The following is a 23249-nucleotide window of genomic DNA, read 5'->3' on the forward strand; positions in this document are numbered from 1 at the left end:
ATTCTTACTCTGAAGATTGGAATAGAGGAAATTAGAATACCACCATAAAGACTACAAGTTTAAAAGGAGTTAGGACACATCTGCCTCTTAAAGACTAGGATTTATGCAAGTTACGTATTTGCTCAGGCAGCCTCTAGTTTGGACCTCTATCAGAGCCACTGAGTACAAATTCTATACGTGCTTTAATACAACAGCAGCACTCCAAGATAGTCTTTCCACCTCATACTTTAGCCCAGTTTGCCCTTCTACCCCTGCCACTGTGCTGTATGTGTTCCTTTTTCAGCCACATCTACTTTGCAAAACGAACATGATGGCACTGATACTTGTCAGCGTCTGGGCATAAAGTAGTCTCATATGAACAACATGTGAGTGACATTGAAAACTTACCCCACGGCACTTCTTGTTAAGCTGTGAAGACTCCCTGCATAGGCTCAAACACTATACAACTTTATATACTAGTCCTGGAAAACTAGATTCCTGCTCCTTATGGAGGATTCATTTTAATTGGCAGAATCTACCAAAAAGGTTAAGGTAGACTGAGATCTGACAGATACATTAGGAATAATAAACTGCCTAATATGTCCTATCATTACATCTTTTGCTGTAGGTTAGGCAAGGCCAAGATGAACTCCATAAACCAACAGAAGAATGTACTGAAAAATACAGCTTACTTCAAACCCAAAGCAGTACCATACATATATACAAAGACACAAGTCCAATCACACTTTCCAATTCCATGTACTAAGAATTCCTACAGAAATTTCTGCCTTGGGCTTTTTGAAAAACAAGCTCTGAATTTCAGAACCTTGTGATGCCTACCTTGCTGAAAGAATGATTTTTTTTTTTTTTTAAATGCATCAGCAACACCTATAACAAGACAATACAAATACTTTATGGTGGGGTGGTGTGCTCCCAGTTGCTGCCACTAAAAGCTTGTCTCTTTCTGACTACTTACTGACATGCATTAGTTCATGAATGCCCGTTTTCATTAATGAAATTATCACAAATAGCATCTGCAGATGGTCTAATATTGCACCACTGAAATTAGCCAGTGTTGCTGGTGATCTACCCAAGAGCAGGATACAGCTGACGGGAATGCCCTGGTAGTGGTCTCATCTCCTTGCAGCCTCAAGTCTCCCACAAGACAACACGTGAAAGTTGGTACCAGTCTACCTCACAGCAAGAGCACTATATAATGATCATGATAGAGCCAAAACAGAGAGAAGAGGGGAAAGGAAAGGTAACATCCTGTACTGCCAAATTTCTGAGCAACCTGAGACCAATGGTTTCTATGCATAAAGGCAAAGCTGGCAAAAGACAGAGATTTAAAAAAAAAATATAGACGTTTTCCTAAAACAGTACAGTCAGGCATAAGTGAAATGAAGATTCAGTAATATTAAGAATGCACTGCACAAGATGGAGAGCCAGAAAAGCCTTTTGCTTTTCTGTCTAATAAGAACTTTAAGTCTCACTCGAGTAAAGTGGATTTGGCACAGATGCCTAGATATTCAGTACATACATCTAGTTCTGTAGTGCATGAAGCATGGTGAAACTTGAATCTTTTATGCAGTGCCGGCAATACCCACTGCCACACAGCTATTTAGACTGGAGTTAGTCCACTCAGCTTCAGATGCCCACCTTTATGTGATTTAGTTTAAGCTTCTACCAAATCAACAGAGATCAGACAGATCACCTGCAGGAGCTGCACCCCTCTTAGCTACCAAGGGTGACCTACACAACCACCCTAAAAGCAAATGCCCAATTTCAGTTATGCAAGACTTACACAATTTGGGGTGGGGGAAAGCACCTATGGCAGATCTGCCTAATGTGGAAAGCAGAAATGTGCATTAAAAAAAGATAGGCGAGTTTGGGTTTTGGGGTCTTTTTTTTTTTTCTTTTTTTTAAATTTCTTTTTTTTTTAATAAAGTATCCACTCAGATGGCCAATGATTCTGAAATTTGTAGCCTTCACAGTATTTATGCCCTCCCCCTGTGCAAGTGGGGAGAAATTACATTAGCTTTGGAGAGGTTAAATGACTCTCATCATTACACAAGGGCTGAAAGCTGCCACAGTAGCTTGAACCCATGTCACCAGAGCCTCAGGCTTACATTGCCACCACTGCTCTAGACTTCATTTCAAAACATAGACACTCTTCGAGCGAAATACTGAACTTCAACCTTCTCTGACATTAACTGCCACACTGCATAATGGCACAGAGCGCACAAAAATTATTCAAGTTGCCTCTCTCAAGTCCAAACAAGTACAACTGAAACAAAGCCTTGGCTATTTGTTTCAAAACACCATGAGTGGGTGTGTCCTCATTGTGATAGTACTTCCTCAAAATTAAAGAGCAGTTTGCGTATACGCTACAGTATAATGTACATATTCACTAGTAAATGAGAAATCCCACCTAAACTATGCACAAATAGTGGCAACATAGGTCAAAATATTTTGTGAAAGAACAATTTCTAAGCTACTGCACTCAAAGCCAGCTTCGCAAACCTAAAGGAATATCATAGCTTCCGGCATCCACAAATCGCAAACAAAAACTTGTCACCAAGTTTTACGAATGTCACTAGAGATTCCACTTGATCACTCTCAGATTGAGCTCTGTCAGTTCAAGTCTTAGTCATTGTCCTCAATATACCTGCAATCCAAGACTTCCCAGTTCCTTGGTAAATAGAAAGAAAAAGAGTTCCTTGGAGGCAAAAAAAAAAAAAAAAACCCACACAGAAAAGAAAGCTGCATCTTTTTTCTCCATTAGATTTATATCACAAGATACAATGATGCCCCTCAGGTAAGAATCCACAGGAAGGCAGTTTCATAAATATCAGAAATGGAAGATTTGCTCAATAGGATCTCTCTGTGCACTAGAGAGAATACCACAGGAGTTAACACTGGAAAGACAATGGAATGACCTGATAACGTCACACCTCCTTTACCAGCAGCAGTAAGCATCTAGCTCTTATAGACAGTACTGCTCCTCAATGCTTCCCAAGAAAAATTACTTAGGATCACATCCAGAGAGTTTATGGGAAAAAAACATGCAAGGGCCAACATAGATGGCTTCAGAATTTCTTCATATACCTACTGGCAAACAGAGGAGAATTTTTCACTGATTGTCAAAGATCTTCTCACTGTCTTCACTCTTCTCCTTTTCTTAAATCTTCCTAAGGACTTGTTAAGAAATGTTTTCACCCTCTCTCATCCTCCAGCCTTCCCATGCCTCTAGTACAAAGGTCTATCCAATCCAATCCACTTGCACAGGACAGAGGAGCATAATTCTTGTACAGATCACACGTCCTCATCAGGGCTATCAGCACCTGCTTGTGATGATGCTGTATATCAGAAGGGCCCGAGTGTCACCCATTGCATGAATTCATACGGGAAAAGAGGGTTCTACTGCAGACATCTTCACAAAAAGCCGGGCAGGACAACAACTTAAGAGTACAGCAAACTCACTGTCAGCCTTCTGGACACATTTTAGCACAACAAGAGCCTGGCAGCTACTGAATCAGTCTGCTGCCATTTACTATCTGGCTTTAAAAGAGACTCCTAAGAATATCCTTTTAACTTATCTCGGGAGCAGGCTGTTGTCCTTCTTTTGTTCATCAAAACTGAAATTCTGTAATTTGCTACAAAAAAGGACTGGTTACATGTGACAAGATGTAACTAGATTTCTTCTTTAAGATATGAGGGGACGGGGAATGAATAAAGATAACCGCTTTTTCTGGAAATAAGAGGGAAGGGAGAAGAAAGAAATCAGAAACCTGACGATACGAAGAGATACTCGCTGATCTGGCAACAAATATCAGGGACAACCATGACACAGAATTTTTTTATTCCTGCCAAAACTTCTAGTAAAACAAAGATTCCTAACATAGTAAGAGCCACACCCTCCCATATTATGCACATGGATCAGTAACTGGACTAATACCAAGTACTGAAGCATTTTATTTCAAGTTATCTGTGTGGAGTTAAGAAGGGAAACAAGAAAACTATACCTGACCTCCAGCATTATTTTTTTACCAGATTCTAACGAAATCATTTTTTTCACACTTGCTTTAATACATCGCAGATTCTTCTTAGTGGTTTAAGTACAAAGAAAAAAAAAAAAAAAACCAAGCCATATATGTAATTCAGTAAGTGCAGTCAAGTTTATTTTACCAGACGAAAGAGAATCCAAAGGCATGTGAAACAGGATGCTTTCTCTCATAACTCAATGTATCAGAACATCACTGGTAAACAACAGAATTGAGGCAGCTATGACAAGGGAGGGTTCCAGAAGTTGACATTTAATAAAGCTTTCCTTTAACAAAATGCCTTAACAAAAAGACATATCACAGGACTAATGTACATTTCTTGCTTAACATTTTTACTGTATTAGTCACTCTTACACTAACAGTATTTTATTACCTTTTCTTCCCTTGCTTTTTAAAACGTGTGCTCTGCCCCAACATCAAGAAGCATTTCTCCTGTCCTTTCCTGGTGACTACAATTTTCAGATTTGAACTCATGTTTCCTCTAAACTTACATAAAATAATGATAATTTATTATTTTATAATAATAAATTAATTACAATATATTGACACTAGTATGACACTATTGACGCTAATAATTCAGTGTCGACATATAGCACAAATATCAAAGTGTGGATTTAAAAGCTCCAGATCAGTACATTCAGAATTTACTGCAGGTGAAATTCTGTGTCTCTCTCACAGCATCTACAACATTTAGACACTTCTCTTGGGGGGGGGGGGGGGGGAAAAACCACCCCCCAAACAACAAAAAACAACAACAAAAATGGTGAAAGAAACAGAAAAAGTGGGAATGACTCCATTCTGGGCAGAGCACCTAAAGTTCCACTTCTATTCCTCTTTCCATTGTGTGTCCCTACTATCTTTGCTATTGCCCTGTTGCTCAAAAGCTGCTGAGAGCTGCCCACACACCCATACACTTTCCCTGCCCCTCAGCCCTGGGACACGGAGCGAGGAAGCTTGAAACTGGGAAGTGTGCAGAATCTGTAAGCACAATATGACCACAGTGAGGGTGAAGGAGCCCCATGCAAGGGTGCTGTTCATGAACTTGATACAAAATAGCTCTGAGCAGCTTTGGGAAAGCTGGCAGGGTGAAGGTGGCCACCTGCAATGCTGCAGACTGCAGTAGAAGCTCTGAATGAGCGCACAGACAAGTCGTCTTTGGCCCTCCTTAAGTAAGAAGAGTTCCTCACATGTGATCTAGACAACTCTCACCCAACAATATCTGTTCGTTTAGTTTTTCTAACACTAAATGTGTCTTTGAGACTAATACTGGGTTTGATCCTACTCAATTCCAAAGCTTCCACATTTCCTTGCAGCTGTCTGCAGCCTTCAACAAAAGCTTCTTGTCTACTATAATCCAAAACACAGTCAATGGCCACTAAAATCCAACAAACAGCCACCCCCTGCTTGATATAAATTCATCTCCTAGGAAGTGAGGGCATAGCAGCGAATCTTCAGAAGTCCCTACCACCCTTACAGTACAGTATGCTGCTAAACTGTACTGCCCTGAATTAGAAAAATGTTAAGAGTCAGTTCTAATTGGTCTGTCAGCTTTATTTTGGGTGTCACTCACCTGTACAGACATGCAGCTTATTTTCTGTATATTTATATAATTATGCATTTGAACAATGAGCACTAGCTTAATGATAATTTCTGTATTGCATGTACTGGAATAACTTGGAATAAAAGAAGGAGTGAATGCTGTAAAACCAGGGAAACTTGCTATATCAACTTACCCTAATGAGGCCTCTCCTCCTGTCACAGTAATCCTTGTAGTGTAGCACTGAAAGCCCACTTAGAAATTAACTTAGATTTAAAAACTAATTATCTACAGACCCCACAGCACTGACTCCTCACATTTCCTGTAAGCTGTGTTACTTTTTTTTTTTGGTGGTGGTAAACAATATCAGGTTTTTCTTAAGAATGGAGGACTTACACTTCCACCAGTGCTGCCCAACGCTTTGTCTCACCTTACAAAGCAACACCTCCCGCACATATGAGCTGACTCCAGAGCACTGCAGCCTTCCCTGTCTTTGAAACACCAGCTTTCACCATAATGCTTCATCTTCAACTGAAAAGCCTTGCTTTAAATACAGGATTAGCAAGCTGATAGAAAAAAACAAACAAACAACTTATTTAATGCATGAGAAGTCAATGATGTAGCATCTTGTAAATGCGAGTAGCCTTTTTGAAAGCCATAGTCCTATTAACTGTAACAAAAATCACAACACAGATAATCAGAGCATTTAATTCCTGCAGTCTTTAGACAGACACACACACAATGGCTTCTCTTTTGGTCACAGCCTTTGTCAGGAAACTAAAGAGGTTTCTATACATTTTTAGCCAAATCCACTACAAAAGTATTTATTCACAAAACAAAAGCAAGACAAAAGCCAACCTACACCATCCTGGTTTAAGCTAGATGAGGCTATAATACAAACTGGAAGTAGCATCTACTATCCTGTAAAGAACACTTAATACATAGAGGATTTTCCATAAGGCTATTCTAACTTATCTCAGATTGGTTCCATAGGCCACTGATTTCAGCTAAAAATTCCCATGGATCCAGCACTACTTGGATCACATTTTTATTGTGACTCAATAGCACAGTGTTAGTTCTCTGCATCCCCATGTAACTTCTTCATCCAGAGCTACTGAAACAAAAATTTACAAAGGAGGGTAACTGTTAATAAACTGTACAAATAGGGAAAGCAAAGAAAAGGTGCTTGTTACAGTAAAGGTGAACTGAGAAGCATTTAAAATTGATTTTAAATATTTTACATCAAATGCCTGTTAAAGTACACCATAGTCTCAGTATCCAACAATACAGAGGTAACTAAGAAAATAATAATTGCAGTGGTTCCCATAACTTCTATGCTCTGGAATTTTATCCAGTTGCAACACCTAAACAGAACAATAATAAAGTGGGCCAGCTATCAATTATTATTAAGTTTTTCTGGGTTTTTTGGGGAAGAAAAAAAAAACAAATTTCAGCTTTCTACAATACCAGCATCACTTCTTACAATTTGTAGATATTCTTTATAACTCAGCCAGTAGAGACATCCCTCCACTCTCATTCTTGTTCCTAAATTAAAGCTTAGATTATGTGCAAAGATAAAAAAAAAAACTGCCTTAGAGAAGTTCTCACTTGCTGAGTGTCTGAAAAAGGTTAGCTGCACAGCTACAAGCCATCCCAGTAGCATACCAGGTCCCATATGTCAAGGCTTTAGAACAGCAGGTTTATTTTTGGCTTTGAATATTAATCCTCTGCTCTTCTCTCAGACTAAGGGAAGAGCAGAAAACTTTCAATCATAAAGATATTTGCAACCCTGATTAGCAGTAGTGCATGCTCTTTAGCCAAGTTTCTCTATCTGAACACATAAATGAAAAGCAAGAATTATGTTCCACCATTGCCCAACACAACATAGGAACTCATCTCCCACACAGGTCTTTCCCAAAACCACATTCACTGTGGGGGAGAAGATGAAAGCTGCACACTTGCTAACGGTGCCAAAACAACTAAAACTGAACAAGGGCCAGTGGCAATCCTTTCAGCGTGGACAATGTTAGACATCAAATACAGCCAAAACCTTAAAGGCTCAAGCTCTCTGCAGACATTGTTCCAGGTGGTGCTTAGTTAAAGCCCTTACCTATGGAGATGACAACAATGAGCAAGCTAGAGATCCAGAGCTGTTGGCATCCCCCTACATCACCACTGGCAACGTGACAGAAGGACAACTACATGTCCTTCAAAAAGAAAGCAAACCAGAAGGCTAGTGAATTTCCCCCAGTGACCTTTTTTTTAATATACCTAATACTTAAAAAGGTGATAATAGATGCCCCAGTCCTGCAAGCAATACCATCCACTGCAATAACAATGAATCAAAAGCACAGCAAAGGAAAAGTGACACTGCACAATCTTCAGAGACATTAATTTTCCAAGTGAAGACCAAAAACTATAAAAGATGCAAGTATAAAATTTCCAAACCTAAAAATCAGCCTAAACCTTGAAAAGAACATGCATGCCCAGTTCTACTTACTGCTTAAAACTGTCTTCTTGGGTTGGAAGGGAGAAGGTGGAGTGGATGAAATTACAACCTTTATGGCTTTTAACTCTACCAAAGAGCTTCACCTTGCAGGATCAGGGGAACACACCAATACTACACTCAGCTGTAGAGCAACAGTTTCCGCTCTCTTTTTTTTTTTTTTTGACAACAACAAATTGCACCTAACATTGACCATCAGCTTTTAGATTTATTTAATCCCAAAACTCAAAGTATACAAAAAAAAAGACATCAGCTTGGTAAACTTCCTAACATTCCTTTCTGGTACTAGTAAAAAAATTTAAAAGTTACAGTTTCCCAGATGGTTCTATAATGACAAAATAATCAAAACATGATTACTGTTTTACATGAACAAACCAGGCTTTTCTTCAGTTCTAACCAGCTAATCTGTCTCTTCGCGTTCACATTACAATTGTGGCTTCCCTCTCTTATTCTCAATACTCCTGCATCATGCAGCCTACTCTTGGACAGGTTTCACACATTTCTAGATACACCTTGGATTTAAAACCAATGCTTGGAGGGCTCAACAATATTCTGTCTTCATCTTGTGTCAAAATATGAGGGAACTGTGGGAAAAGTGCACATAAGTTTTTCGAGCACAAAACATCTGGAGGTTTGGATACAAGTCACAAAAATCCCAGAACAAGCTTTTCTTCTACAGTGATCTTGGCATTTGAAAGAAGACCAGGATAATAAATCTCCCTTTCTCCTAGAAGTGTGGGTGGGGTGTCGGTTTTTTTTTTTTGGGGGGGGGGGGGGGGGTGTGGAGGTTTTGTTTGTTTGTTTGTTTTGGGTTTCTTTTTGTTTTGGTTTGGTTTCTTTTTCACATTTTTAATCCTCCTAGGTCTCTTTATGTTATTTCCTCTAAACATACTAAAGGTTTTAAGAAATAAAGGGAATCCAAGGACAGATGATGAAAGTGATTAGAGGCTTAGAAAGACTTTCATATGAGGAGAGATTATTAAAAAGACTGCCTTGCTTATAGACAAGATGAATGCGAAGGATCATAAGAGACAGAAAATGAGAAAAGACATTACACAGAACACTTTTTTGTCAGTAGAAAGCAAGTGTATTTCTGTCTTCCTTTTTTTTAATGAGTGTGTGATAACGTAAGAATAATTTCATCCACAGAAAACTGATTCTATTGCTAGTCTGATTGAAGACTGAAGTTGAGATTTAAATTAAGATTCTCTTTTTGTTAATAAATAAACTGCATCTGTTCCAGGTAAGGTTTTTTTTTTGTTTTTAAATGAAGGAAGAATTCATACCATTTCAAATATAAGTCTACCACTAAAAAGAGAAAGTTTTGAATAGGTTCCAATGTGCAAGAAATTATTTAATTAGTACTTCCTGCATCTCTAAAGCATCTGGTACTTGTTAAAAGCAGGGAGTATCACTGCATAGACTTCTGATGGGATGCAGTAAAGGAACCTGCATGTTTTAGTTGTTTTAGAAAAGGATTTTTCTCCTACAAAGCCATATGTATAAATTCATAATCCTCATGAAGTGTGCACAATTGTTGTACTGTAAGGGGTAACAGATCAAGAGTAAAGTCCTGATCAGCAGGAAAAAAATTGTGTACACAGGTTTCTGAAGTCTAAATAGGAAAACCTGGTGAGCATTCAGAGATGACAGCTTTAACAGAGCCTTGAAAGGCAGTCCTGACAGTGTTCTCCAAACAAAAGTCAACACAATGAGACATAAGTTAGCACAGCCAAGCTAGTTTGACCATCAGGGGTGTTACTATTGCAACTGTACAGACCTCCAAACTTACTACCTAAGAAACATAGTGTAGTGAGATTCTGAGCACCTGTAGTCTCCCACAGTACTCACAGCAAAAACAAATCCCTTAAGAAAGCACTGTGACACTCTGTAGCTGTCCTGCAAGCTACACTGCAGCAAGAACAGGACTTACTGCATGACAGCTAAAAATGCAACCCTTGTTTCCAAATCTTGTCCTACTTCATGGCTTAGGTCCTGATTTGGAAAAATTTTTTTCATTTTCAAAGTGTTGCAGGAATCGACTAGTAGTGGATGTGAAGTACAGTGAAGCTGCAGCAACCGGCATTACAAGACGTGAACTAGAACATTTTGCACAGCTGTATTGTCCACATTAATTCCACCTGTGCCACCTGAGCAAGCTGCAGTAATCCAGATTATAGTGACCAGATACCGTTGACAAGGAGAGGCATGAAAAGTCTCCTGGAAGAGAGACTTCTTAAAGCTGGGGATGGATGATTTAGCAGAACCAAGGTAGCCCCATGACTGTAAATCTATACTCATCAGATTACACCAAAACTGTAAGGCACTGATACCATTACACTACAAACAATAGTAGCTTCCATGCACAGCATAGCTTGGCTCTCTTGTGACTCCTCCAAGGAAGAGAACAGGAATCCAGCCTCTCCCTCAAAATACTTGGCCTCCATAGGCAGCAATGACTCCCCCCATATTAATAATGACTCAGCTGTTCTTCATTAAAGTGTTTTCTTCCTTTCAGGCAGAGGGAACTTTGCACAAAATGTGACATACAGTTCACTGGAGAGTTGTTAGCAGAGCCCAGGTTATCTTATACTTGAAATGGCCCCAAAGAAGGAGGTATTGAATAGACCTATTGCCTTACATCGAAAGAGCTTTTTAGCTGCAGCAGGAATTTGAAAATCCTTTTCCCCTCAGATTCTACTCTTCACAAACTCAGAAGGCTATTATTCACCGTACATTGTTCTAGCATTTCTGCAAAATGAATTTGGTGATACCTTCCTACAGTGTATACATAGCTGCAATTTTGGAACTGCTTTCTTGCCAGTCCATAGAGAAGGTTTCACTTTCTCATAAGAAAAATCCTTAGATGAGCTTCATAGACACAGGCAGTAACCTATAGGGCTGGAGAAGCCCTTCAAAACCTGCCCACCTGACTACAAACTACAGGATTCAGCAACTACTCTGATGCCTCTCTTTCCTCTAGGCTTTAATAAATGTATCTCACCCTACTAACTATACACTGTCCTTACTCTGCGGACAAAACCAACTACAACTTTCATCACACAAGCAAGTCTCCCTAGTTTGCTCAGGTTCTTCAAGCATCCTCCCATCAGCTCTGTATTGCTGAGTTCATGCTCTGCGTTGCTTTTCTCCATGAATGCCTGGGAAAGATAGCTTTAACTCCAGCTGCTCTGATGCTTTTATTCAGTCTCCAAAAGAAAAAACAGTATCCTGCTTTCTTGCTTGTTTCCTACATAATACCACCAGTTTTGCAGCTCCAGTGCCTGACCATTTCCATCCCCCTGATTAAAGCAGCAAGAGGAATGTTGAAGTTATCCAGGCAACTTATCCAGGAAAAATTCCTATCTGTCTGAAATAAGCACATATGGATTTAAAGCAAGCTCTTGCCATTGTTTGGAACGTACAACCTGCTGCTACCGCCTCCAGCAATTATATTACAAGTCCTGTGATATCTGACACAACTTGTAAAGCCCAAACCCTGGAGCAATGCAATTACATACATCTCTACAAACTTGTTACAGATTTTTATTTCCAGTTCTCATGGTCGCAGGAAGGGAAGGAGAGGATAATCTTGATGAAAAGAAACACACAATCAGACAAAAGCCCAATGCTTTCATAAAATGGTCTTAAGTATGAAATTTTTTTTTTATTTTTCAGTACAGAAGTATCATACACAACACAATGTTATCTGTGATACTTGATGCTTTTAAGCAGAATAGCTAGTCTACACAGCAGAGGTTTAACTACTAAACATATCAAGAACCATCCTTGAAGGCAGGCAACTTGCTTCCACGGCCACAGTAAGCTAGGTAATGCATTATTCTTACAGCAAGAACAATGAAGAAAAACCATTTAGTTCAACTTGCAAAGAGAAAACCAAAGGAAATACATAAAATTTTTCACTGGGTCATGATTAGCATGTGTACCCGACTTATGGTAAGAAAAGCATCATAGACTCCAGTAGCAAAGATACAGTCTATAGGGTTAACTATTTTAAAAAACATTTCATTATGCAGCAACAATCTGAAGCACACCATTTCCTTTCCAGCACTATCAATTAATGGGCTGCAGGGATGGAAAGAACTGCTAATGTGCAGCATAGGATAAAACAAAAACTTCCCAAGAACCCTCCCCTCAAAAAAAGCCCCAAACCACTCTTCCTCCACAAACAGCTAATCTCTACACTTCAAACTGTAGACCTCATTTATTGACACATGTAGGATCTCATCTTAGCATAGAAAACAGAATTTCTGCTGCTATCCCAAGTCAGCTAGAGAAACCGTCTTTTTCCCCACATCTTTCTGCAGTGCACGGGAAGAAAGAGGCATTTGTTTTACACCTGTTTGAGCAAAGTATTTAGATAAGAATTTGAAGTCTATGCATAAACTAGAGAGCCAACTGCCTTCACCACAAAGGCTACTAAATATATTAAAGGATCATGAGCATTGCCTATGTGGTTACCATGTATTGTACAGACAAACAACCAAAATAGTAAAATAACGAAAGATTAACTTGTCAGCAGAATTAAGAAAAACTATTGCATTAAGTTACACATCATGGATATACAGTACTTTGTTCCTAGCACACATGGACAGACCTATTCCGTCTATCTCCATCCCTGCCACAGCTCTCTTGTAAGTAACTTCAGAAAAAGGAACCGTAATCATTCTCTGCTGCCAGATACAATCAGCTGATCCACGGTTTATTAAACAGAGACCTTGAGAAACAGACCAAAACCAGGAATTCACCAGTGAGATCTATCACAGACTCACTCATTAAGTCATCAGCGCTGTTGACTTTGGTGAGTAACTTCTCTATCGCTCTCACCTCCAAGTAGTTTCTATGGTGGATATATCTTGAGCATCGGTTTCTGTTATGTCAACAACCAGTTTCATTTAATTCTCTTCTACCAAAGAATATTTAGAGTAGGAACATGAAAAAAAAACATAGATAAAAACAAATAAACAAACTTCTTTTAGGCTGACAACCTTGCAAACGCCGAAACCTCCTGGCGAACAGGCTGCAGGCTGGTCGTTGCCTCACCTGGCAGCCCCACCACCCTCACCTCTCCGGGCTGTGAGCTTCCAAATGTGCCGTTCCCCGTCCACCCTCCCTTCCCGTTCTCCCTACAAGCCCTACCCTCGTTTTGCGGCGCCGGTGCCGCTCCGGATCCGAGTACGTTCTGTCCACGGCCAGCGCCGTGTCGCTGCCCGGCATCCTGCTGCTGCCCCGCCGCCGCCGCCTCCTCGGCGGTGCCCGCCAAAACGCTTGCGCGCAGATGGGGGGGCGGGGGGGGTCGCACCAACGGCCGCCCAACCGCCAGCCCAACGGCCGCGGCACTGAGGGGGCTTACGGCTGCCGGCGCGGTGCGGGAGGGCCGGGCACGCCCCTCCGGGCGTGCCCGGCCCTCCCGCACCGCGCCGGCAGCCCCTCCGCTTACTCCTCCGCCCCCGCCACACCCGGATTAACTCCTCCGCGATCCGGTTCCCGCCGCCAAGGGCGAGGCGGGCGTCGACTGCGCTTCGTGGCGCCGAACGGTCGGGGTCGCGAGGAGGGGGTCCGGGCCGTGGTGTTGGCTTCGAATAAAGGGAGGACGCCTGAGGGGAGAAGAGGGTGGGAGCGAGTCATAAATCGCCTTTTTAAAAAAAAAAAAAAAAAAAATTTTGAAGGACGGCGCTTCTGAAGGGGGCAGCAGAAGCTGGGGCGAGGATGATCCCCCGGACGGAGGGGTGACAGCCCCATTCCTCCAGCTTAGAACAGCTGGTTTGGTTCAGGCTTTTCATTAAAGTTCCAGCTCTTGGACGGAGTTACGATCAAGTGGCCATCTCGACTTCTAGAAGACAAAATCTAGACCGTGTGGCTACAACAAAACCCCCCAAAATTGCACATCCTAAAGGTTCAGAAGTCCAAATGGGAAAAAAAAAAAAAGGAAAAAACCAGAAGTGTTAAGTATGTTGTCATTGTCACTTTGGGGCAGATTCACGTGTAAGGGTTTGACTGTTTGCGGTAACATAAAGCACCCCAGACACAGCCACGTGCTGCTGCTGGAAAACCCTCGATACCCAGAGCTTCTCAAAAGAAACACGTTATAAAAACTCTGTCAAACCAACTACACAATCGAAGTCTGCGTTTTCCAAAGTGGTCGCTGGAGCACGGCAACCAATTCAGTCCCCATTTCTGCACATTACACATAGGAAATAAATCCTTCAGTGTCCTAGCACAGGGGAGCTTCAAACCATACTTGTGTGCACCCAAGGAAAACATGTTTTCCAGGGCACGTGTATGCCAATGTACTCAAATTCCCAAGAGCTGAGTGGAGTTCTTGACTGATTTTTGCATTTATCTTCAGAGCAGCTATGCTGAGGAATGCATTTAAATCAGTAACACTTAACACATTGTAAACTATTGAAAAGTGTTAAGCAGAATACTGTTTTTGCAATCACTCATTAAGTTGTACAGGAAGTGTACTTTTTTCTTTTCCGGAATGAGTAGAATAATTGGGTTACCGCTTCTACTTTGTCACATAAAGTAAATCAGGAGTTCCTTCAGACTGACTCTGTTGCAACAGCAGCAGGGCTTCACCTTTTAGGTACAGTTGTTGGGATGCTCATGCGTGAGTCACGGTGCTTTTCTTCTCTCCTTGGAGACAGCAACAGTCCCAAGGCATGTGCATATATAAACATACATAAATCAACACAGCTAACTATCCTAGGGGGGGCTTGCAGCTTTTAAAAAATGCGTCCCTGACACTATTTACCCTTTTTATTGGAATCTTACATTCTGAGATAATGCTACTATCAGAGGTTAATTATCTGACACAAGGGCCTCCTTGCTGTTTTCACAGAATGACGTCTTCAAATATGAAAGACCTGAAATTCCAAAGTAAAAATAAATCCTAGATATCACCTTCTTGGCAGCTGTTTCTTCTTCAACTCTAACACCACTTTTTACGAAGTTATCCCAAATTAAGTAGTGAATGGGTTTACTAAGGGAAGCATTATTTGCCCAATGCAGTATTCAAAGTCACCAAACTAAGACAGGATACCTGCACACAGGTGATGAGTTGCCATCCTTCCTATGCTTCTTATGCAACTGAACAAGAAAGCTGAACTCGCTGCTGGGAAAAAGCTTTAAAATGGGAACTGGATTTCTTCAGTCCTTCAGCTCAGACATGAAAGTTAATTCATGAGTCAAAATGCACCAGAGGGTGGGGAACTCTGGAGGTAAAGGTCAGTAAGAAATTAAATAGGTAAATGTTGTGGGTTTAGGGTTTTCACTGAAGTCATAACTGCACATTTCCAAAGGGGACTGTGCAGTTTCCAGCAGCTAGGATGAAACATCCTTATTTCCTCAGAAACTTTCAGGAGTTTTTTTTAAGCCTTGCCAGATGTAGTTGATCAAAGCATAGAGAGGGTAAGTAGTCGGAAAAGGGCCACATAAAAGGCTTCAACTGCTTGGCTCTTTAGTAACACAAGGCTTATTATAGCCCATAGTTTATTCAAAAGTTTAAGAGTTTTATTTAGATAGTATCAGCTTTATTTAAATAATGCCAGCAGACTAGCCACAAAATGATGAAACTTCTCTTTAAGATGAAAAGAGGCAAATATATATTTAGAGGCATATCATGTGTGGTTGGGCTCAGTAGTATTAACATACATATTAATATATTTATGAAGAAAGCACTCTCTCCTAATGTAACTTCTAAGAAGAGAGGATAAAATGGTTAGTTTCATAAGACCTCGGTGTTTTCTCTGGCACTGCTCTCAGCAGTGGCAATTACTGCCACACGTACCAGCAACAACAGCTCCCGTGTCCTGCACCAGCAGCGAAAGCCCTGGCACTGGGCAGTTCCCAGGAGCTGTGACCATGGGGCAGCGGGCTGGGTATCTAGGAACAACTGTTGCACATAGCAGCAAGTTATAGTGGAGGAGAACTAGCTGCTTGGGCAGAGGCACCTGTCCCCCACAGGTCTGGAGAGCCTTTCCGCGTAAGCTGAATTAGCAGCTGTTGCCATCTCAGCAGTCTCTGCAGGTGCCGTGCTTTGCAAACATCTACAATAAATAGTTCTTTTCATATGTTGGAGTTAAAATTACCTGCGTCTTCAGAATGTAAGTTTAGTGTATATCAGACTATGTTGCCATGCAATTCTCTGGCCAAAGGCTGCTCTTTTCCCCCTTTATCTTTCCCGTTCACACATGTGATGCTAGGTAGCCCCTGGCCTGTAGCAGGAGCAGAAAGACTGTTATCCTGTGGTATGTTTGCTGAATACTTTTCATTTTGCTTGGCTGAGCAAAGACAACTCCCCCTCCTCTTGCACACATAGGTGGTTTGTACAGCTCTCCTTCCCCACTCCAAAACAGAGACAGGACTCCCTGAACGTGGCAGAATACTGCACAGCACAGTATTTCTGACAGCCTCACCAGGTACTTCTCTCACTGTTATTTTCAAAAGCCCACAGAATTTAAATAAATGTTCTTCCCACACACTGCACCTACTCTCAACTGAACCTTCAGCCCACTAAAGTAAATCCTTCCAAATATTGGCAGGAGCATGAGGCTGGACTCACAGTGATATAGATAGCAGTGGTAGTCCATAGATTAATTCTCTCATTCTTTGCTCTTCAAAAAGTATTTTTAAAATTAATTTCTATGCTTTACATTAATGATAAAAGCGTTAATTCATCTCAGCCACCCATTGGGTGAATTTTAAAGTTCAAATACCTCAAAATCCCTCACTGACTGCTCAGCTGTCCTTAGAAGCATAGAGTAATTTCATCCTTTTCCACTGCTTTCCCTCACGTCAGCATGGTGGCACAACTCACAACCTCGTGATACTTACGCTATTTTGCCCATTAGGAAGGGAAGGTGTGGTGAGACTTAAGATTACCGTACAAGGGTGTACACCACTGTATTCAGCTTTCAGAGGGACAGACATCAATACTGTGTTTGCCTGCATTGCCCTGTTTTAGGAAAAGCAAATCTCTGGAGAGGCAGCAGAGGGACTGCCCAAAGCAAGCTTGTCAGGCAGAGCTTGAGCTTTCTACGATTCCTGTCCCACTCTTCCCTGCACAAGCTGCATCTTTGCCATCTGTTTCCTGCTGCATGACCCCACGCAGCAGATCCAGCAGTCCCACCTGTGAGCCATGAATTATCCATACTGATTTATGTATAGGCCATGGAGGGAGAAGAAGTGGCAGTGGCGACAGTGGGATTACTTAGCAAAACCCAACTCCCACATAATATAATCCCATAGATGGGGTTATGCACGCACACTGGGAAGTATCACAAGAAAGGAAACCTTTATGGAGATGGAAAGCATGGAAATCCTATCATTAGGAGGCTGGACTGAGGTTTGACTCCGTTCTCTTTCCAGTTTTATCATTAATCCGGATCTTGGCAATTTACTTTACTTCTTCAGACTTCCACTACCACATTTGTAAAAGGAGAAGCAGAGCACATCTTTCTTCTGCAGACAGCCTTGCAATCTCCGGAATTAAAAATGTGATTATTAAATGCTGTGTTCCGATGTTGCTGGGAGAAATTAAACATACGGTGTCAAGTGTGTATTTCAAAGGCACAATCAGGAAGAAGGCGAAGGTCCCTTTTTCCACAATGGCAACAACCGTACTCTAAACAGGATCCTGAGGCTTCTTACAAGAGACTTTTTAACATGCTCTCCAAATCTTTTTCCAAAAGCTTACAGCAGCCAGACTCTCAGTGCCATTTCTAAGTCTGACGGCAAATGGGACAGTGCTGAGTGACGTTGGTCTTGCAGTTATCCATGAGTACACTGTCACGGTTCTCAGTTTATCTGCCAAAGCATGAGCCTTTCACACCCACAGGAAAGCAAAAACTCCATTTGTCTGCACAAACTACCAAGGGATCACACTGAGACTTACAGATCGCGTTACCAAGCTGTGATATTCATTCAGAAGATGTTGATAAACATTCAGACATCAAACTAAAATTTTAAATCAACTCCTCTCCTCCCTGTCCTCTCCTCATTAGGAAACATTTTATGTGCTTTCAGGATACAACAGCTACTGTGAGTGGCTCTCTGTTGACACCCTGTGAGCACCCATTTTCTACACAGTAAAATCTCCAAAACTAAGACTGTCATCATGTATTAGTGAGATGCATTGATAGAAGGATAAAGAAGCAACTTCGTTCCCTGCCTGCTATCCTGTGTCCCTTCCTGCATGATGAGACGCAATTTCAATTCCTTTCCTCGTTCTTGTACAGCCTAGGAAATTTCGGCTCCATAATTCCTCATTGCTGCTGCTGAGTGACAGCAATAGTGCAAACAGTACCTACAGGATGGTGGCAGTGTTTTGCATTTCAAATGCTGTGAATAAGAGCCACCTTTTTAGCAGACTTGAACGCCTGCTGTTCTGTATACCCAATAACTCGCCTGAAGCCCAGCTATTTACGTTAAATATGACCCATGTTGCAGAGAGCAAATACAGAATTCCCCCCGGCAATGTGAATAGTTGCTGCTCATCAGCTTACAAATTTTCTTCTGCCTCATAATCTGTGATTTGGGGCTCTTCTGGGAATAAGTGTACCCAGCCTGGCTGTCGCGCATCAGCCACTTTGATATTGCCATGAGGTATGCAGGACCAACAGCTGCAGCCTGTTGTTGGCACACAAAGGTGTACCCCATTCCAAAACACACATGTGAACTTGTATCCAAGCCATTCAGATTGCAGCCAGAAGACAGCCAGCCTAAATCTCTTATTACTGCATATCCTGGTGGTTACATCAGTGCAACCTTTTATCCCAAATTAATACAAAGAAGCCAAAACCTCAAACTAGACATAGCCCATAAGGACAAGAATTGCTCTCAGGATGTGCCATCCCTACCCACTGCTCAGAAAAGTTCACGCAGCACCCCCTGAAATGGCATATATCTGGGTAGCTGACATCCGAGCTCCTAAAGGCTCTGTAAGTCAATATACCACAGCTTTCACTCTACTGCTTTATGGCCATAGCTTCACAAGACATCCCAGCTCAGTTTGTGGCTGATGGTTGCACACAGAGATTGAGGATTGTGCTGGATAGCAGCCCATTAATTTTATTTGTCTACGAAGTACATTGCATGGCTGTGGCTCTGTGTAAGTTATGTCATGCTGAATGTGTGACATCAATTATTTCCATATCAAGAGACAATGTCAAATGCAGGATTAGGACTTCTTTGCCAGTCAACCAGAAAACATACATGGGTTATGAGAGGACAGAAAAATTAATGATTATACAGTAGGCCTACACCGCTTCCTGGTGAGCATTGTTACAACACAGCCCTTTGGGTTTCACTACAGTGACTCTCTGTCAACAGAAATGGAAGTTACAGGGACACGATGCTCAAGTTCCCCCACCATTATGAGTGTCGACCACCTACAAGTTATCGAACTGTGGTTCTGCTAAATCTAATTCAACGCAATATGAAAGCTTTCCTTCAAAATGAGATAAACAGGGAAGTGTTTGGCTACCTGGTGGGTTAACTGGGCATTAATAAAAGCCATTAGATAAATATGATTAAGAGCCCATTTAAGATGAGCGTAATAAAAACAGAAAGTTCCTTCCAGTTTACATCTCATTCTGCCAGACCTAAATATATTACTTTCACCTCTGATTTTGAGTGGCAGGGACTTGAAAGATTAACATTGACTAAGCAGAAAAGCCCAAATGCCACTATGTTTAATTGGCATAAATTTTCCAAGTGTCTGATTTTCACAACAAATATTTCAAAGGCGGCAAATTGCAAACAAAAAAACCCCACAGCATAGCATAGACATTTGCATTACGCTAAGTAAATTTGTATCAACCATCATTTGTAAGTATCCAGCAACACACTCCCTTTAATTGTCTAAATACATTAATTTATCGAGGAGCCGGTTCTGGATTATCACTATGTATTACTATATAATTCTACAGGATAGTTTTCACTGAATAAAGTATTTTCTGTATTTGCTTCTTGGATGTATTGCTGACAGGTATTACATTCATTTTACTTTCATTTTATAATGCTTTTTATGGAAAAAAATCCAGGTGCATTGATTAAAGTTTTGCCAACTGCTTCGATATGCAAGGCCTTTATCACACATTTCTGCATATTCTACAGCAAATTCACTCACTACTAATGTCCCAAAGATAGAAGCAGAGCCTCATAACCTCCTGCCTGTAAGTATTCACTCTTAACAGTATCAAACTGCAACACCTACATTCATATGTTCCTGCATCAGAACGACATAATTATGACTATTGTAATCATTACATATATTGGAATTCAGATTTAGTGAGCTTAGACATGTGACTAGTTGACCACGAAGGCAAATTATAAGATATAACATGATTCCTATTTTTTACTATCCTGGTGTTGTTAGATGCTTCAGAATAGTTTGTGAGAGGATACAGATTTTACGCAGAAAAAAAAATAAGTCTGAATTTTTAACATATACTCATATTGATCCTTTTGGTCCTTTTAAGATCATAATTTCAGAAGCTATTATTCATTACAAAAATTTGGGGACAAATTTTGAAAGATTGAAGTCTTCTGCTTTGTTCTTCTACAACCAGTGAAATATATGAGAGATCATGCAGTAGAATCTTGTTATCTCTGGAACCTGAGTTTTAGCGGAACATGTAAGAAGCAGCTTATTTTGCAATGTTTTTGGAAACTGTGGCAACACAAGGTAGAGTCCTAGCATTTCAGGGGAGTTTCCCCCTGACCTTCCAAGAATGGAAAATGTTACAGCACGAGATCACCAGAAAATGTAATGGTAGAGAGACAACATTTGCCAATAAAAATTCCTATTCTGCTATATAGGAACATAATTTTCTGAAACAAAATAAATATATTTTCCCCCAGCACAATTGTAACTGAGCTTTTCTTACTGAAGTTATATTCATGAAGGATAGGATTTCTTTTTCTTTACCTTTGTAACCAATACAGCTGTTGATAAAGCATTTATATATAAAGCAATCTTAAGGCAACAGAAGCCTAGAGAACCTCAGTGTCCACAGATGCCTGACAGCACTGCAGAAGACACCCCGCAGCAGCCAGACAACTCTTTGGCTGGAAGAAACTGCAACCTTTCTGCCCTTCCAGCGCCCACCATGTACTCAGTGCTGCCCATCACCCCTAGCCTCAAGTGTCACTGAAAGATGACGCTGTCCCTCTTCCTGCCTAAAAAAATCCAGTTTTGGTAGCAAGGTTTGAGTTGGTCTGATCTGGGAGGTTGGCAAGTAATTGCCTCTGCTTGAGCTAAGAGCAGCTCCCCACTACTTTTTTGTAACCACCTCAGGCCAACAATTTTACAGATTGCACAGAAATTTGTCAAGTCCAGTATAAAGGCATGACATTATTAACAAGAATCTCAAAGGCACATGCTTACAAATCATAACAGAGGAAAAAACTGTAATAATTATAGGCTTACTAGTGAAACCGCTCTTTTACAATGTTCCCTTAAATTTATTTGGGTGTGTATCTCACACACACACACAGCCTTATAAAGAAGTTTATTTAAAGTATTATTTTATTTAAAAATAATAATAAATAAAATAAAAGTTATAGTATTATTTTAGTTAATGTATTATTAAAGGGGAGAAATTTAATGTTCCAGCTTTCCTATTCTGCTAATAAAGATTAATTATTACATGTAGGTTTTTAAATACTTGTAATTAGGAGTCTCAGTAGAAAGCATTGGAGCAATATATAAACCCTAACAGCAACATAAAAACTCTAATAGCAACATAGTACATATCACAAGTAATTAAGAGTTCTGGGGCCCAGCCATATAAAAGTTATGACAAAGTAACACAGCTGAGAAGTCGTATTACACAAATTAAGACAAATCCTTCAGAAACAAGTGGTGTCACAAAGTCATAGGACATGAGGGGCAAGTGCCTACCCTGCAATTCGTTCTGACGCTCACCAATTCCAATGGTTTTCAGCATCTCAAACACATAGGTCTGATACAATTACGAAACAACAGAGCATACGCTTTATTAACACTCCCCAAAACCTTGCATTTCTTTCAATGAAAGGTTGTCTTTCTTCTAAATGATACATTTTCTCACATTTTCTATCTTTGAAGACAATATATCACAAACCTTTCACTGTTTGAAAACTTATAGGAAAAACACTCGAGAGGGTGGTTTTTTTCATTTTCATTTTCATTTTTCATTTCACTTATTTTCTATTTCTGCCACAAGTTTTCATGAAAATAACCTACCATTTTCCAGCAGTTCTGTTTTGCACCACCAAACTCTAGGCAGATTTGAGGATTTGCTTAAGCTGAAAGGCACAGTTCTGCCTTGCCCGGGAAGCAGTTGTTCAGGGCACATACCTGTAGCTCTGCTGTAACAGCGGAGTGCGCTCTATATATGCCCCTGTTCTGCAGATAAAGAACGATCCCAGCTACAGGTGGGGCCTCCTGACAGCACAGCCACCAGCTGACGTCAGCGCCCTTGAAACTCCAGGCATGGGAAGGTATCAGCAGCCCCAGCTCCATAAACATTACTGATACCAACCTAGAAGCAACCCACGCGAGCTGCCCACAGGCAGTAACATAGGCAGAGGAGTATTTATACTATGTAGCCTCCAACATAAGGAGGATGTGGACCTGTTGGAGAGAGTCCAGAGGAGGGTCACAAAGATCATCAGAGGGAGATGGAGCACCTCTCTTATGAGGCTGAGAGAGTTGGGGCTGTTCAGCCTGGAGAACAGAAGGCTCTGGGGAGACCTTATACTGGCCTGCCAGTACCTAAAGGGGGCCTACAGGAAAGACAGGGAGAAACTCTTCAGCAGGGCCTCTTATGATAGGACAAGGGATAATGATTTTAAAATAGAATGAAGCAGATTCAGACTTGATAGAAGGAAAAAAAAAATTTACAGTGAAGGTGGTGGAACACTGGAACAGGTTGCCCAGAGAGATGGCAGATGCCACATCCCTGGAAACACTCAAGGACAGGTTGGATGGGGCTCTGAGCAACCTGATCGCATTGAAGATGTCCCTGCTCCTTGCAGGGGAGGTTGGACTAGATGACCTTTAAAGGTCTCTTCCAACCCAAACATATTATTCTATGATCCTATACTTAAGCTGCAACAAAGAACACTGACTGCTGGGATGCCACTGCTTCAG

At 41.0% G+C, this 23249-nt stretch overlaps 1 protein-coding gene across 2 annotated transcripts in view; it reads right to left on the reverse strand.

Moving 5' to 3' along the window:
* TMCC3 (transmembrane and coiled-coil domain family 3) overlaps window positions 1–23249 on the reverse strand; it is a 95479-nt gene that overhangs the window by 35053 nt on the left and 37177 nt on the right. The window contains exon 1 of one of the 2 annotated variants that reach the window (XM_086740068.1): window positions 13247–13445. The exons of the other annotated variant lie outside the window; for it this stretch is intronic. Within the exon in view, the coding sequence (XP_086596194.1) occupies window positions 13247–13324 (78 nt within the window). The 5' untranslated portion in view covers window positions 13325–13445. Of the gene's footprint in view, window positions 1–13246; window positions 13446–23249 lie in introns of those variants that run through there. 2 annotated transcript variants of the gene reach the window in all.

This window comes from Chlamydotis macqueenii, chromosome 1 (genome assembly GCF_036417535.1).
Source record: "Chlamydotis macqueenii isolate bChlMac1 chromosome 1, bChlMac1.mat, whole genome shotgun sequence".
NCBI classification, from domain to species: Eukaryota; Metazoa; Chordata; class Aves; order Otidiformes; family Otididae; genus Chlamydotis; species Chlamydotis macqueenii.